The sequence below is a fragment of the Phoenix dactylifera genome, chromosome 4, assembly GCF_009389715.1.
Source record: "Phoenix dactylifera cultivar Barhee BC4 chromosome 4, palm_55x_up_171113_PBpolish2nd_filt_p, whole genome shotgun sequence".
Classification (NCBI taxonomy): Eukaryota; Viridiplantae; Streptophyta; class Magnoliopsida; order Arecales; family Arecaceae; genus Phoenix; species Phoenix dactylifera.
Genome location: NC_052395.1, coordinates 17,522,040 through 17,536,184, shown reverse-complemented (window position 1 = coordinate 17,536,184; position 14,145 = coordinate 17,522,040). Strand labels below are relative to the sequence as shown.

The 14,145-nt window shown below is 38.0% G+C and overlaps 1 protein-coding gene across 1 annotated transcript; it reads left to right on the top strand.

The window, feature by feature from the left end:
• The first annotated feature begins 677 nt into the window (after positions 1-677).
• LOC103708163 (cysteine-rich receptor-like protein kinase 2) lies at positions 678-11,504 on the top strand. Its single transcript, XM_008792961.4, has 7 exons — positions 678-2,963; positions 4,759-4,887; positions 4,987-5,123; positions 5,222-5,432; positions 7,168-7,402; positions 7,670-7,820; positions 10,997-11,504. Exons 1-7 carry the CDS (start codon positions 2,213-2,215, stop codon positions 11,318-11,320), a joined length of 1,938 nt encoding a protein of 645 aa, XP_008791183.2. The 5' UTR covers positions 678-2,212; the 3' UTR covers positions 11,321-11,504.
• The last annotated feature ends 2,641 nt before the right edge of the window (positions 11,505-14,145 follow it).

Sequence of the window (14,145 nt, the reverse complement as noted above, 5' to 3'; positions counted from 1 at the left end):
CAAATTCATAATTGACTAATATCACAAATCGTAGTTTGTAATTTGTATGCTAGATTTATACTTGTTGGCAGGATCATATGTCAGCTTTATACCATTAGCAGGGCCATATATCAACTTTTATACCTATTGGCAGAGCTATATGTCAACTTATACCTACTAGCGAGTTGATATGTCAACTTTATACCCATTGGTGGGTCATACAGAAACTAGCTCTAGGTATCGATCTACATCTTTTTTTAGGAGTCGTATATATCTATTTAAGAGCCTTTGAAATAGTCATATATTCTTAAAATATACACAAACTAATAGGTTGAAAAATACTAAATGTCACTATAAAGTTCATAATTCATAAACAATTTTGGAACCATTCTGTTTTCACAAAACATAATTTTCATAATATCATATGCTCGATCCATAATTCTAATAAAAATATATAATCATCAATGTCAGACATTATTTATAAATTTTTTAAGATCGTAAGCATTGAAAATGACCAATAATTCAAAAGCTAGTAAGGAATGTAAGATTTTACCTCTTTTCACCATGAAATCTCAAAAAATTGAACTAAGCAAGCTAACCAAATATATTCAAAGTCATTCAAAGCCCAATGTATCCATATTCAACAAATTTGAAATCCAAATACATAATAGGAATCCAAAAAAAAATAAAAAAAAAAGGTCAAAATTGGGCAAAAGACACAATTTGGTATGTTGCAGCAGAGTGGTGTCATGCTCGGACTGGAGCAGCAAAAGGTCAAGCTAGCTAGTTAGCAACACCAGGCGACATGGTTCATTCCCATCACAGTAATCTAACTGGTCAAATTATGAAACAAAAGTCAGATTATGGTACATATAGTTTAATAGAAATTGATGGTGGTGGAGTCCATCGGTGCACTGTAAGGGTCGGGTGGGTGCCGACACATAGGCAATTGTCAAATGAAGATAGATCAACCCAAAGGATCCAAAGAGGAAGAGAGAGAAAGGCAAGAACCTTTAACTGGGCCCACCGATACACAAGGGAGAGAGAAAGGCAGGGAACGACGATCGACGTCCACTTAAATCACATGAAGAGAGAGAAATAGAGAAAAAAGAAGAGAGGGAAATGAGGGAAAATAGGGCCGGTGATGAACTAGTCCCTTATCGGGAGCAAAGGAGCTACTGTCAGCTCTGGCAAGCATCTATGGTGTGGCGAGGAGCCGACGATCGTCAATGGCAGTAGATGACGGCAAACGACCAGCAATATAAGTAAGACATGAGAAAAGAAAAACAAGATAGGGCTTAACGTCAAATCGAGCATCATTTTACTTATTGTCAGCTGGAGCTTCAGCGTCAGCTGGAGGCCATTGAGAAGGGAGGGATGGCCGGAGAAGACAACGACGCTAATTGACTTCAAAACAAGGGAGAAAAGGCTCGTGGGAACCAAAACAAGGGAGGTGGGAGTCCTGGTAACATCCCGACAATTCTCAAAGAAATCTAGCTGGCAGCAACTTCATATGGAAGGGGGTAAGCTAGATGACCGATTTGGCTTACCGGTCATTCTGAGCCCCTCGCCCCTCGCCCCAACATCAGGCTCAGCCAAATAGGTCGATTTGGCTTGGTAGGCTAGTTGATGGATCCGGCTAGGCCACGTCCAACATATTAGGGCTCAACTGCCACTCGCCGCTTTCGAGCGATCATAATGTCGTGGCTCGGAGAAAAGTCGCCGGGAGGACCGGTGAGGAAGAAACCGAAGAAAAAGAGGGAAATAGAACCAGGAAAATGCAGAGTCCCTGCAAGGAGTCGGGCGCCTTCCTCTCACCACAATTCTCCAGAGTTTCCTCTGTCATCCCATCAGAAGAAAAAGCAGCAGATACATCTCCTGTCTCAACCTCTGGACTCCGTATAGATCTCTGCCATCAAGAGAGCGTCGTCATAACTTGTTCTCGATCTATATCTCCGCTTGACGTAATTCCCAAGAGTTGGTTTAGCTGACGGGGGCTCTCTGCGCTCCACATATATTTTTCTCAATGGGTTTTCTTGTGAGTTTCGTGGAATATTTTTCATTCAAGTATCAACTCCCCTCTCTTGTGCTGCCTGCTTAGATCAGTGTCGGGAAAGATGCTGTGATAGTTTCACTTTTGTTCCCCAGAGCAGCAGGATCGGATCAGGTCTTGATCCTCAAAACTTTTGGTTTCCTGGGAGCTGCTGTTCATGAATGAAATATACGAAGAGAAATGGATTCTTCATGCTCCCTGGGGACGCTTATCGCCGTGCTGATACCTATAATTATCTGGAAGGCTTCGCTGGCAGATCCTCGGACGACGGTTGCGGGTCAATTTTGCAACAACATTTCTTCTGTTTCTGGTCCTGCTCTCGCTGACAACTTTGTTCCTGCGATGGATAACTTGAGCAGCCTGGTTGATCGGAATGGATTTGGTACGACAGTCGCGGGGACGGGCCCGAATTCTGTTTACGCACTCGGCCAGTGCTTTGGAGACCTTGGTTCAGTCGATTGTCAGTTGTGCTTCTCCGAGATTAGATCTCTGCTTCCGAAATGCTATCCGGAGCCCGGCGGCAGGATCTTTCTTGATGGCTGCTTTGGGAGGTACGAGAATTACTCATTCTTTAATGAGGTCGTCGATTCCAACGACACACATGTGTGTTCTTACAGTAAAAATAGTTCGAATCCGAGAAGTTTTAGCAAAGTCGTCCAAGTGGTTGTCAGTAACGTGACTTCGGAAGCTCTAAAGAAGCAGGGGTTTGCTGTTGGATCCGCTTCAGATTCCAATTCACAAGTTTATGCTCTTGCTCAGTGTTGGGAGAACTTGGACGAAACGCTTTGTGGCTCTTGTCTGGATGCTGCAGCGTCTTCGATCGTTTTATGCTCACCAGCAACAGAAGGTCGCGCACTGTATGCTGGTTGTTACCTGAGATATTCTACCGTACTTTTCTGGAATTTAAACCAGACAGCTTCAAATTCTTCAGGTATGCTTCAGACTCTTGATGCCAGTTATCCGTTAAGTTGAATTACCCTTTAATTCCTATTTGTTCTATGAAAACTTTCCGGCCACCACTTTGTGAACAATATCACACTTTTGCTGGCTTCACTTTTTGTTCTCTTTCATTCTCTTATTTGATGAGAGCTTGGTGATTGGTATGACCCCTTCAATCATGTGGTAATATAACTTCCATCGAAGAAGACATAACTTTCCAAATCCGAGGCTGACAGCAACACCTTTATTGGCTTCACCAGCATCCTTGACAAGGGTGCTTGATTCTAATGGTGGAGAACTGGAGATGTTTGATGAGAAGCTGGCAAGGTTGGACTACCTTGCTAAAAGTTGCATTGACCAAAAAGATCATTTATCATGATGACTTTGAAGCCCCTTTCTCTTATTTTGGCTTAGCTTGAGCAAATTTAGTGCATCTTTCTATGTAGACAAGAGATAATATCAAAGTTTGCCGTCTCGGTACTAGATTTCGTGCCGGCGCTACACTAGCACTATATCGGTGTGGTACGGTACGAAATCTTTTTGACGTATCAAATGTCGGTACACCATCCGTACCGGATACCAGTACCGAACTGGTATGGTACGGTACGTCCTATACCGTCTGATTTGGGCCGGTACGGCAAACCATGGATAATATTCTTTTAGAAGATGGCTTCATTTGAGTATTGGGGCATGGTGTTTTCATTTCCAAGAATTAGGAGAATTCAAATTCCAAAATTAGTGCCTTCTGTTGAGACAATTATGAAGTCAGGAATCAGAAGATAGGATTTTAAGTGCAGATTTTGTAAAGGAAGGCTAATGATAGTAGACAGTAAGTTGGCCTATATAATGGGGAAACATATTGGCAGTGTCAAACCACTTCAAGGTAGCACTGAAGTCCAGTACAGGAAGGACAGAGAATCAGAATTAGCTAGGAAGGTGGTTTTGAGCGCTATCTTTTTCACGGTCACTGTTATTTCTGATTTTGTCACATATTACAATCCTTCAATATGGGACAGGAGCTATTGATGTGAGGTGAGGGGTGTTAGGCTGTTGTAAAATAGAGCTTGGCGAAATGGAGACAGCTTGTTTTTAACATATTAGTACAGGAGTTCTTCATCTAAATTCTATTTCATTCTATTTGATTTTTATAAATTGTAATATTTTTTATTTGTTATGTCTAAATTTCATTAGAAAATAAATATCACTTCTTTCTATTGCTTGAGTTAATCCTATCGAATGCCAAACAGGCTTTTAGCTTCTATATATTGATTTTCCTTTTTTCTTTATAAACTTTTAAACATTTTTGACCAAAACTGCTGTAAGTTGTCAAAACTGCTGAAATCAAAACCCATGCAGCTTCTGAAATTGAAACCAAGACAGTGTTTTCAAACACTGCCTGCACCCTGTGCCTCTTTATAGCTCCTTGATGGTGTAAGCATGGGTAGCTACAGTGCTATTAAGGCTGCAAACAAATTGTAGTCAAGGAGATTAGTTCTGAGGTGGCCATGCTTTGTTGAGCACAAGATTTGACACCCATCCTCCACCCTTCTTGTTTCCCTGCATACAAATAGATATAACATAAAGATGTCATCGCCTATCAAATTTTGCTCATGTTATGTTTGACTAATTCACAGGTAAAAGAATATTGGTATGTCATACCCTTTCGTAAGCTCGCGTATTTGTCATCTACTTTCCTTCTGTCATAATCTGTTGAATCTTCAAGATCTTATAGTCACTTATTAATTGTGGTTCCACTTACCGGTGAGTTCTTTTATTTGAAATATTAGGAAATCATACAAATAAGGTTATATGGATCATCCTGGGCGTTTTGCTTGGTGGTTTTCTCTTTATAGTCGGGATTGTTGCCTGGAGAAAGAGAGGCTACTGGAGCAAATCAAATGTAATCTCTATGAGAGGTAAGCAGCAATAAAATTAAGCAATGAAGGAAAACCTCACTAAAACCTAAGACATTTTCAATGCTGATGGTCTTTTAATCTTCTTTCAAACTATTGCAGATATGTATAAGCCAGAACTCTCTGCAGCTTTTTCTCAATCAAATATGAATTTCAGATACGAAGACTTGAGAAAAGCTACTAATAATTTTAATTTATCAAACAAACTTGGTCAAGGCAGTTATGGGACTGTGTATAAGGTAGAAAAATGGCATAGAAAATAGATTTTGGAAAATAACATAGAAGATAGATTTTGTGTTGCTCATGGTGTTAAAAACTGCACTGTCTTAATTTGCAGGCTGTTCTTTCCGATGGAAAAGGAGTTGCTGTCAAGAGATTGTTTATGAACACAAGACAGTGGGTTGATCAGTTTTTCAATGAAGTAGAGCTGATAAACCGAGTTCGGCACAAAAATTTGGTGAAGTTGCTGGGTTGTAGTGTAGATGGCCCTGAAAGCTTACTTGTGTATGAGTATTACTCCAACAGGAGCCTGGATCTGTTCATATTTGGTATTTCCTCATTTGCTATTGCATCCATTAGTTCATATATTTATAATCAATCATTTTCTTTCATCAGATTAGTCAATTCATTGCTTCAATGGAATAGTAGGACAGAGTTTAATTACCATCTTTTTTAAAGAGAACAATTTTTTCGGCCCTTCAAGTGCACCTAAGCATCACTTGATCCCTAGCCAAACATCTGTTAAGCCTTTAATTATGCTGCACAAATCTGCTTCTTCGGTTCATCTTTTCACACATCTTCAACAATTGGTCCTAAAACCTTGGGCTACATATTGTACAACAAAGTCCTATGTCTACAGGCATTTCAGCTTGTCAGTTCATTTGTTATGAAAAAGTAGGCTTGAACCTGAATGGAAATCTACTCCTCAGGACCTATACACCCTTTCATTCCCTGACCAATTTTTTTTGAATATTACTTAGGTTAAACCTCACTTCCATTATCTGTGTTGTATTAGAATTCCAAACCCGCAACCTGTAAGCCTGAGTCTGTCCTAAACCTGGCTAAGGCCCATTCATAAAGCAGGTCTTTCATTCTGTGATGAACCTTAATTGTTCATTTACAACTTTTTGGGCTTTGGGGTTGTCCTCTTGAGGTTGCTTGTTATAGTTGAAGTGTATATCCATGTGCAGCAAGTAGCAAAATAATTTTCTTGATGTATTCTTACACCGTATTACATTGGTGGTACTTGATTTAAATCCTTGTGTTGCTTCTTGACGCGACATGTTATTACTGACTTGTAAGTGATCTATATTATATGGCAACTGCTAGACATTGGAGTTGTTTTGTGTATGAACTATTTTGTTAATTTAACTTGTCAGTTCCACCATGCAGTCATCATGTGCATTTGTTGATTCCTTCATGCAACCATGACTTGCTTACAGTTATTTTCTGCTTCTACACCAGTTTAAAATTTTTCTATAATGTTAGTTGTATCAAAAATTTTCTGGGTCAACATTCTATGACTAGTCTTTTCTGTGCTTATGATATCCCTTCATTTATTGGAAGTCGAAAAAAAATCAGGACATCAATTCTCTCTCCAGTACAATGACCGAGTATCATACTGCAATTGTGGTCATATTGGCCTCACCATCTTTTCTCCAGATACCACATTCACAAGCTACTTTTGATTGGTGTACTATTCAGATAGCAAAAAAGAAGTTTCTTAGCAAGAGAAAACCATATCCAGATTGATTGCCACTTAATTCAGCACTATATATAACTGCTCTGATGCTTTTCGTAACAAATACACCTTGCAACTCATGGAGGGTTCATCAAAAGTTGTGATTGATATATTACTTACATGTGGCATACCTACTGTCCTACATATTACAGCAATAGCTTATTCTGACTGATTCTGCCATTAGTGCATTCAATGGATAATAGCTACACATCTGGCCTTTTTGAACTTTCAGATGAGCAAACATGGGGCTTGATGAAATGAAGGTAGGATCTACAAGTTGTAAGGAACTAGATTTTTTATATCAAGCTTTAGCTCCTAGGGATTAGTCAATATTTTGTTTAATCATGTTCTTTTCTGTTTTCTCTTTTGCTAGCATGATACTGTTCTCAAGACCCAAATGGCATGATTTGATAGCAATATAGTAGTATTTTTCCTTTTTAACCCTTTTGTCATCTGTGTGCTATGCCTTTTGACTGGAAAATGGAACCTTTATGAAGAATACCATCAACAAGGAGATTAATTCCCTTGCAATATTGTCACAGATGAAAACCATGATAAGCATCTAGTTTGGCAACAAAGGTTGGATATCATTCAAGGAGTTGCAGAAGGGCTTTCTTATCTCCATGAGGAATCAGAAACTCGAATAATCCACCGCGACATTAAGGCGAGTAATATTCTCTTGGATGAGAAGTTCATGCCCAAGATAACGGATTTTGGCCTGGCAAGATCATTTGCAGCGGACAAAACACATCTTAGCACTGGAATAGCTGGAACTCTGTAAGAACTCTATTCCTATATTAGTTCAAACAAGATGAAGGCTAAATGTTGGATGGAATTAATCTAGTTATCAAGCCAACCTTTTTTTCCTTTTCTCTTTCAAAACTCACATTAATGCTGCAGAGTTCAGTCTCACCATCTCCTTTTATTTGATGAAAATTTGATTATGTAATTTCACTTAAGCTCAAATAGTTATGTGAAAACTATCTTCCAATCCTGATAGCAGTTCTTAAAGTTTTGATATGCTGAATATGCATATGGATGCAGTGGTTATATGGCTCCTGAATATGTTGTGTATGGGCATCTTACTGAGAAGGCAGATGTTTACAGCTATGGTGTACTGATTCTTGAAATTGTGACTGGAAAACGATGCAGCAGTGGAATTGGAACTCATGGAGGGAATTTACCCTTAGCGAAGGTAATATTTTTTATCATGTCTACTATATGAATGTTATGTTGGTTCTTTTGTTTTGATGAACAGCCAAAAAATGATGGTATTTGCATGGATTAGTGAGAGTTGGATGGACTTTTCTGAACTTACCAAAATGTTGTAAAAGATGTAGGACTTTGGGCTTAGGCACATAGCTAGAGTAATTTAAATGAATACCTGTATGTTTGGAATAATGCAATTAAAACATATGCTTAATTGACAGATGATTAAACATTTCAGTGAAAGATAAAAAAATTTGTTAACGTTAGAAGTTTCATATGTGCTATATTCACACTTAGTCCAATATTTTGTGACATAGCCATTTTTGAATTTTTACGAATTTACTCTTTTTTGGGGTTTAGATTTTCAGGGTTCAACCCAAACCCTTTCAACTTTAGTCATGCTCTAATGCTTGAATTTGATGATTGAACAATATCTAATGATCATTTGCCAATTTTCTCATGATTTTTTAATTAAAGACAAAAATCCACTCAGATTATTGGAAAATAAGGAAAAAGAGGGATCGGACGGAAAGATATATCTAGTCAAACAAATTTCTAGCTCTAAAAATTGAAAACCAAGCTTTGATCCTGCAAGCAAACTTCTTAGGCAGTCTTCCATTATCCCTCACAACATTCCCTCCTTCAAATGGTGTAAATGATTGCAAAGGCGCTATTCTAATTATCCGGAATGCTCGCTTGGGGACAAATCGACCTCAATCCACTCTGAACCACTTGATCTAGGGTCACTAAAGCTGTTCAAGTGCTATTTGGCCAAACAGATGCACCTTATGCCAACAAGGGGTCAGCATGATACGTATTGATTTGTCTGTCTTGTAACCGACCGATATTTTCAAACATTTGATGAAAATTACCTAGCTCTGGCTGACTTGCAGCATGCAGTTAGGCAAGCAAAGTCAAAGTGTTTGTTGCAATTTGTTGGTATATGTTGAAGAATAGTAACTGCTTCCTGTCAGCTTCCTGAAACCTGACTTAGGCTTCCCTTGGCCAAAGTAGAAGAGGTGCTTTTGTGGAAGCTTCAACTTAAGTTTTGGAATTTTCGAAAAATCTGAAAAAAATTGCTAGAACTTTAGAAAGAATCCAGATAACAAATATTTTGGAAATTGATCAAAAATAAAGAATGCATTTTCTTGATTATTTATAAATTTATTCATTTTCTAGTATGAGAGAGGCAAGACTGACGTAAATATGAAAAACACTGCTACCACCAACAACAAGGAACATCATGAATTTATAATGTGAAACTGTTTCTTGGATAATTTGTGAACATACAGTATAATTAATGAATATATGGGAAAATTCTTGATTAATCTGATGAGAATAATTTGGAGAGCTATTTCATCCAGGAAAAGATGGAAACTAGAATTTGACAACTTCCGGAGGTGGAGGGTGACTACATCTTAACTCCAACTATCTTTAGGAAGTGACAGAAAGAGTTGATTGTGAACTTATGATGGGATATCCAGTACCATAAGCACGAGTCTGTGCTGGTTGTGAGGAACATTTTATGCATATATGGATATGATTCATATTAGATTAATGTCTGCATTAATCTAGAACAAATATAGATACAATTTGTATATCCATTTAGCATCTATTCATCTGATCTATTTTCTTCCCTAATCATCATCTATATATTAACAAAATTTCATGAATTATGTGCATTCACTGATTCCTTTTTAAGGTCTGAAAATTGCCAAAGTGAGCTCCCATAGACTTTTCTTACAACATCCAAAATATCTTTCATATTAACATCTCCTTTGCAGACCCTTTGAACCAAATTGATATTGCCCTAAATAGTGGAAGCTTTTGACTTTTACAACTATAAGTTTCATTCTATAAGTTTGACTTTTACAACTTTCAACTAGGATATGTTTCAGGAAATGATGGTAATTTTATATTTGGCAGTAAAGGCGGGAGCATTTTTTTCTTTATTGATAAAGATTGAGATGAATACTCCAAAATTTTGTGGGATCTGCTTTTCCATATCACAAAATTCACATATGCCATGTATGTTGCAAATCTGATCAAACTTCCTAATGTGACCTATGGCAAGATGTTCGGGAACATCAGTTAGAACAACACATTGATTGGATATTTGAGATAGGGAGTGTGTACAAGCAATAAATTTCAAAGATGTTCAAATCTGTCACTGCAATACATCATATTTTTCTGTTGTTTTCAAAGGTTTCCTCCTTAATGAGCTAGGAAATTTGCAAGATTTGTCACAAACCAGTTGTGCAGGTAGTAAACCTGCGTGTAAGTTATTTGGAAAGCTTGGTCAGAGAAGATAGGCATCCAAACATAACCATTTGGTCAGTTGAGTTTTTTAGTGGGTGTCATTATAGTATCTGAAACATTAGTACTGGAGTAGTTACATATTATGTCAAGCAAGAAATCGATTCCTTTTTCAGACAGCATTGAAGAAAGTGAATGCTCTGGCTTTAAGAGAAGAAATAGTTCCTGCACAGAATGATAACTCTTGTAAAAGGAGATAACTTAAATCATTGAGCACATGGTGAATATATACGTCGTTAACTTTTGCCTGGAACATTTGAAATTTAGGATGTCAAATCTCACCTTTGATCATTTTGGTAATCATACCTACACTTCTAATGTCGAAGACTTGTGAAGGATCATTTGTTGCATTATTTACCTTTGAGTTGAATCTCATAACTTCATTTTTAGATAGAAGTATTTTATATTGCTTGTTTTGGAATTAGGCTCTTGACTCAGCTGTCAAAAGAGAATATTTTTCTTTTTCTAAAAAAGTAAAAAGGTTACCCCCTTCCCTTTTGTTTTCTTGATTCTAATATTTAGCACTATCCATTATGAGGATAGTAACGATGAAGCAAATAGTTCAGCTTTCAAGGAAAAAAATTAATTCTCTTTAGGATGGTCCCACAATTATCTGTTTGGAGGTGGCACCTTCAGGCGGGCAACGACTAACTGTTTATGCAGTTCAGGGTGTTGTAAAGAGTATCTATTGGAAGCTATCAATGCCTGAGTCTTTGAAATGGGGAAAAGTCCAGGTCTTAAAGTGCAAAGAACTTTATCCTAATGCATCTTACAGCATGAAGTATGAATTAGTTATTTGTTCAATCACTCTGTTTTTTAGGCATCTTATTTTATTTCTGTTTGCAGATTTGGGACCATTATAAGACTGGTACAGCAGAAAAACTCATAGAGGAATGCATTTACAAGGAGAGTGTGAAGGCTGATATTCTGCACATTGTGTGGATTGGACTGTTTTGTGTTCAAGCCAATCCACACTCCAGGCCAACAATGGCAAAGGTGCTGGAGTTGCTCAGGAGCAGCAGGAATGAAGAGGAGGTTGTCTTGACTGATCCTCCATTTTCAGATGTTGCTATGGAGGACATTGAAGAAGGTGAAACTTCATTCTTGCTACCCAGCATCTCTGCCCCGGCTCTGTCAACATCATCTGAATGTCAGATAAATGCAAGATGAATTTCAGCTCAGATTCAAATAAGTCACTTGTGTGTCGAACACGGCAACGGCACGCTTGACATATTAACTGGCATGTTTGCTATGTCCATTGGTAGGCATGCCTTTATTTGATATACAAGCAGGTGATATTTGAATTTTCTTCTACTTATAACTGCAATAAAAGTTTGGCATTTTTGGACTCGTATTTCATGAGAAAATTATAGAAGGAAAGCAGAAATCATACAGCAGGTAGGTGCACCTTCGCCGATGGAGAAACTCCAAAGGTATAGCCTAAAGAGTATATGATGGTGGATGGATTTAAACCAAATATAGCCCTGAACTTTGAAAGGTCTAAAAGAATTGGAAAGTGAAACTGGTTTCATAAATTTCTCGAAATAGATGGAAATGTGGTCAAGTTTTTCAGTCATAATAATGGAACTGAGAACTGCTGAGAACTACCAAGGGTTCCAATATGTGGTGCACTCTGAGTGGGCGGCGAAGAAGTATCATGGATGATGGGGTTACATAGCATAGTCCTGCTACAATGTCCATAATGGAGCGAGAATGTTGCGGAATGCAAGGTGAACTCTTCTTTGCCGATCCCATGAAGAGGGTTGTTGTGGACGAAGTTGGCCAGGATTATCAATGTCAAAACTCGATGGGCATCCATGCAAAGCAAAATCGTTTCTAGCGAGCTAGATATGCATGCATGACAGAAGTGGATAAACAAGTGAAAAGCCAGCTTTTTTATGGACTAGTTGAAAACAAGTAATTCTTTGAAGCACAAGTTGATATAAAAATTTTATTCAGGAAAAGCAAAATTACATTCGTGCAAAACTATTTCGAGGTTATTCCGGGTCTTTGGAAGATATTCCAAAGGATTGTCAACATAGATAAGTTGTTCTTCCTCCGAAAATTTAGGCAACGGTTTCTTTTATAATCAAAGGATTCTCAACATAGAGCAATGATTTATGCTCGCAGATATTTCCACTCGAAGAGTAAGCTCTCAAGTATAAAAATTCTAAAATAAGAGCGAGCAAAGGGTCTTGAAGCCAAAATCCAGAGATCCAAAGCGTGCTGTGCTCCTTGACATCAATATTTGAGATTAAGGAGGAAGAAAAAGATGATTGAAAGTGGTCCAGATTTACCACTGAGGTGGTAGCCTAATGGGAACATGGCTTTACTTCCAACCAAGTGGTTCCGAGTTCGAAACGCACAGACGTCGATTAAATTGTGAAGACCGGATGCTTCCTGCTCGGACAGAGGGTATGAAAAGACGTATCACTCTGCTGGTAGCCTCGGTGGTGCCAGGTATGACGCACTCACACCTGGTATTCGTGCCGGAGCCCAGAGGAGTAACCGAGCCGAACCCACGGATGGGGAGGGTATGAGTAAAACCGGTCGGGGTGCCCAACACACGGTCATTTCTACTTGCATTGAACATTCTCCTGGCGGAATGAAAGCTCAGTGGGGACTGCTATGCGGGGGTGGGCTTGTCCCTTCTTCCCCCCTTCCCCTATTTGTCTAGCAAAAACAAAAACAAAAAAAAGATGGTCCAAATTTTTCTAGAGATTTTTCTTTGATGGTTCTCATAATTTCTGAGCACTCGTTTGATTCGCGGGAAAAAAAGGAGGAAAAATATGATCAATGAAAAAATAATGAGATGCCTCTTGTTTGATTGAAGTTTTTAAAGGAAAGAGACGAAAAAGTTATATTCTCATAGAAATATGATTCCCACATTTCATGGAAAAGTCTTTCCCATGAGAAATATGGAAAAGTTACTTTTCCGTGAGCCAACCAGACATAAGCACTCTGAAAATCTGTTACTTTTCCATTGCCAACCAAACATACCAAAAATACTTTTCCCGACATCGCCTTTTCAGAAATCTACTTTTCAGGAATCATATTTCTAATTTTCCATTGCCAACCAAACATACCAAAAATACTTTTTCCGACATCGCCTTTTCAGAAATCTACTTTTCAGGAATCATATTTCTAAAAGAAAAAATATTTTCCACGAACCAAACGAGCCCTAAGTGGCGCAGCTCTACAGTTTGCAGAGAAAGCCTTCCATACAGCAAGGCAGCATTTGAAAAACGACCAAGACTCGATCTGAATCTCGTCCTGAATCCAACTTGAACCGCCCCCAATCCGAACAATCCAATTCCAGACCCCAAAAAAATTTAAAATTGGCTTCATTTTGACAAAATTCTTACACGGGGAAAGAATTCCATCATTTATGCTTCCAAACAAGCTTCTTAAGCAAATTTTGTAAAATCAATATAACAGAAGGTTTTAAACCTCTATTTTGAGAACACTATTTTTATTTACAATGAAAAACACTAAATCTTGTACAAACAAATATTAAAACCAGCACAATATATATAATCAAACAAATAAGGATTAGCCATCAGTGGTAATACATCTTCACCTAGTAATGCAATATACAGTTTATCATTTGTACTGGAAGCTCCAACAGAGGATGCTCGTCCAAAATACTCTGCATATAATCCAGCCTGTAAACTAGATAGGTCTCTTTTCAGCAAAAAAAAAAAAAACTAGATAGGTCTCATACTTCTGCAACATTGAAATGCATATAGAATGTTCCACTCAATCTCTGCTAACAAACATCACTATAATGGACAAAAGTTGATCCTCCTGCTCCGTGAGTACCAAAACTAACATATGGAAACAATACGAACATTATATTTGCACCTTTAAAAATTAAAATAAGGCTAACAATAAATCTGCGGACAAAAATGATGTCCAAGTACGAAAAACTAAACAAGTCATAAAGGCTATCATAAATATTCAGGGCATGGCGTGAAGCTTATGAATGACTATGT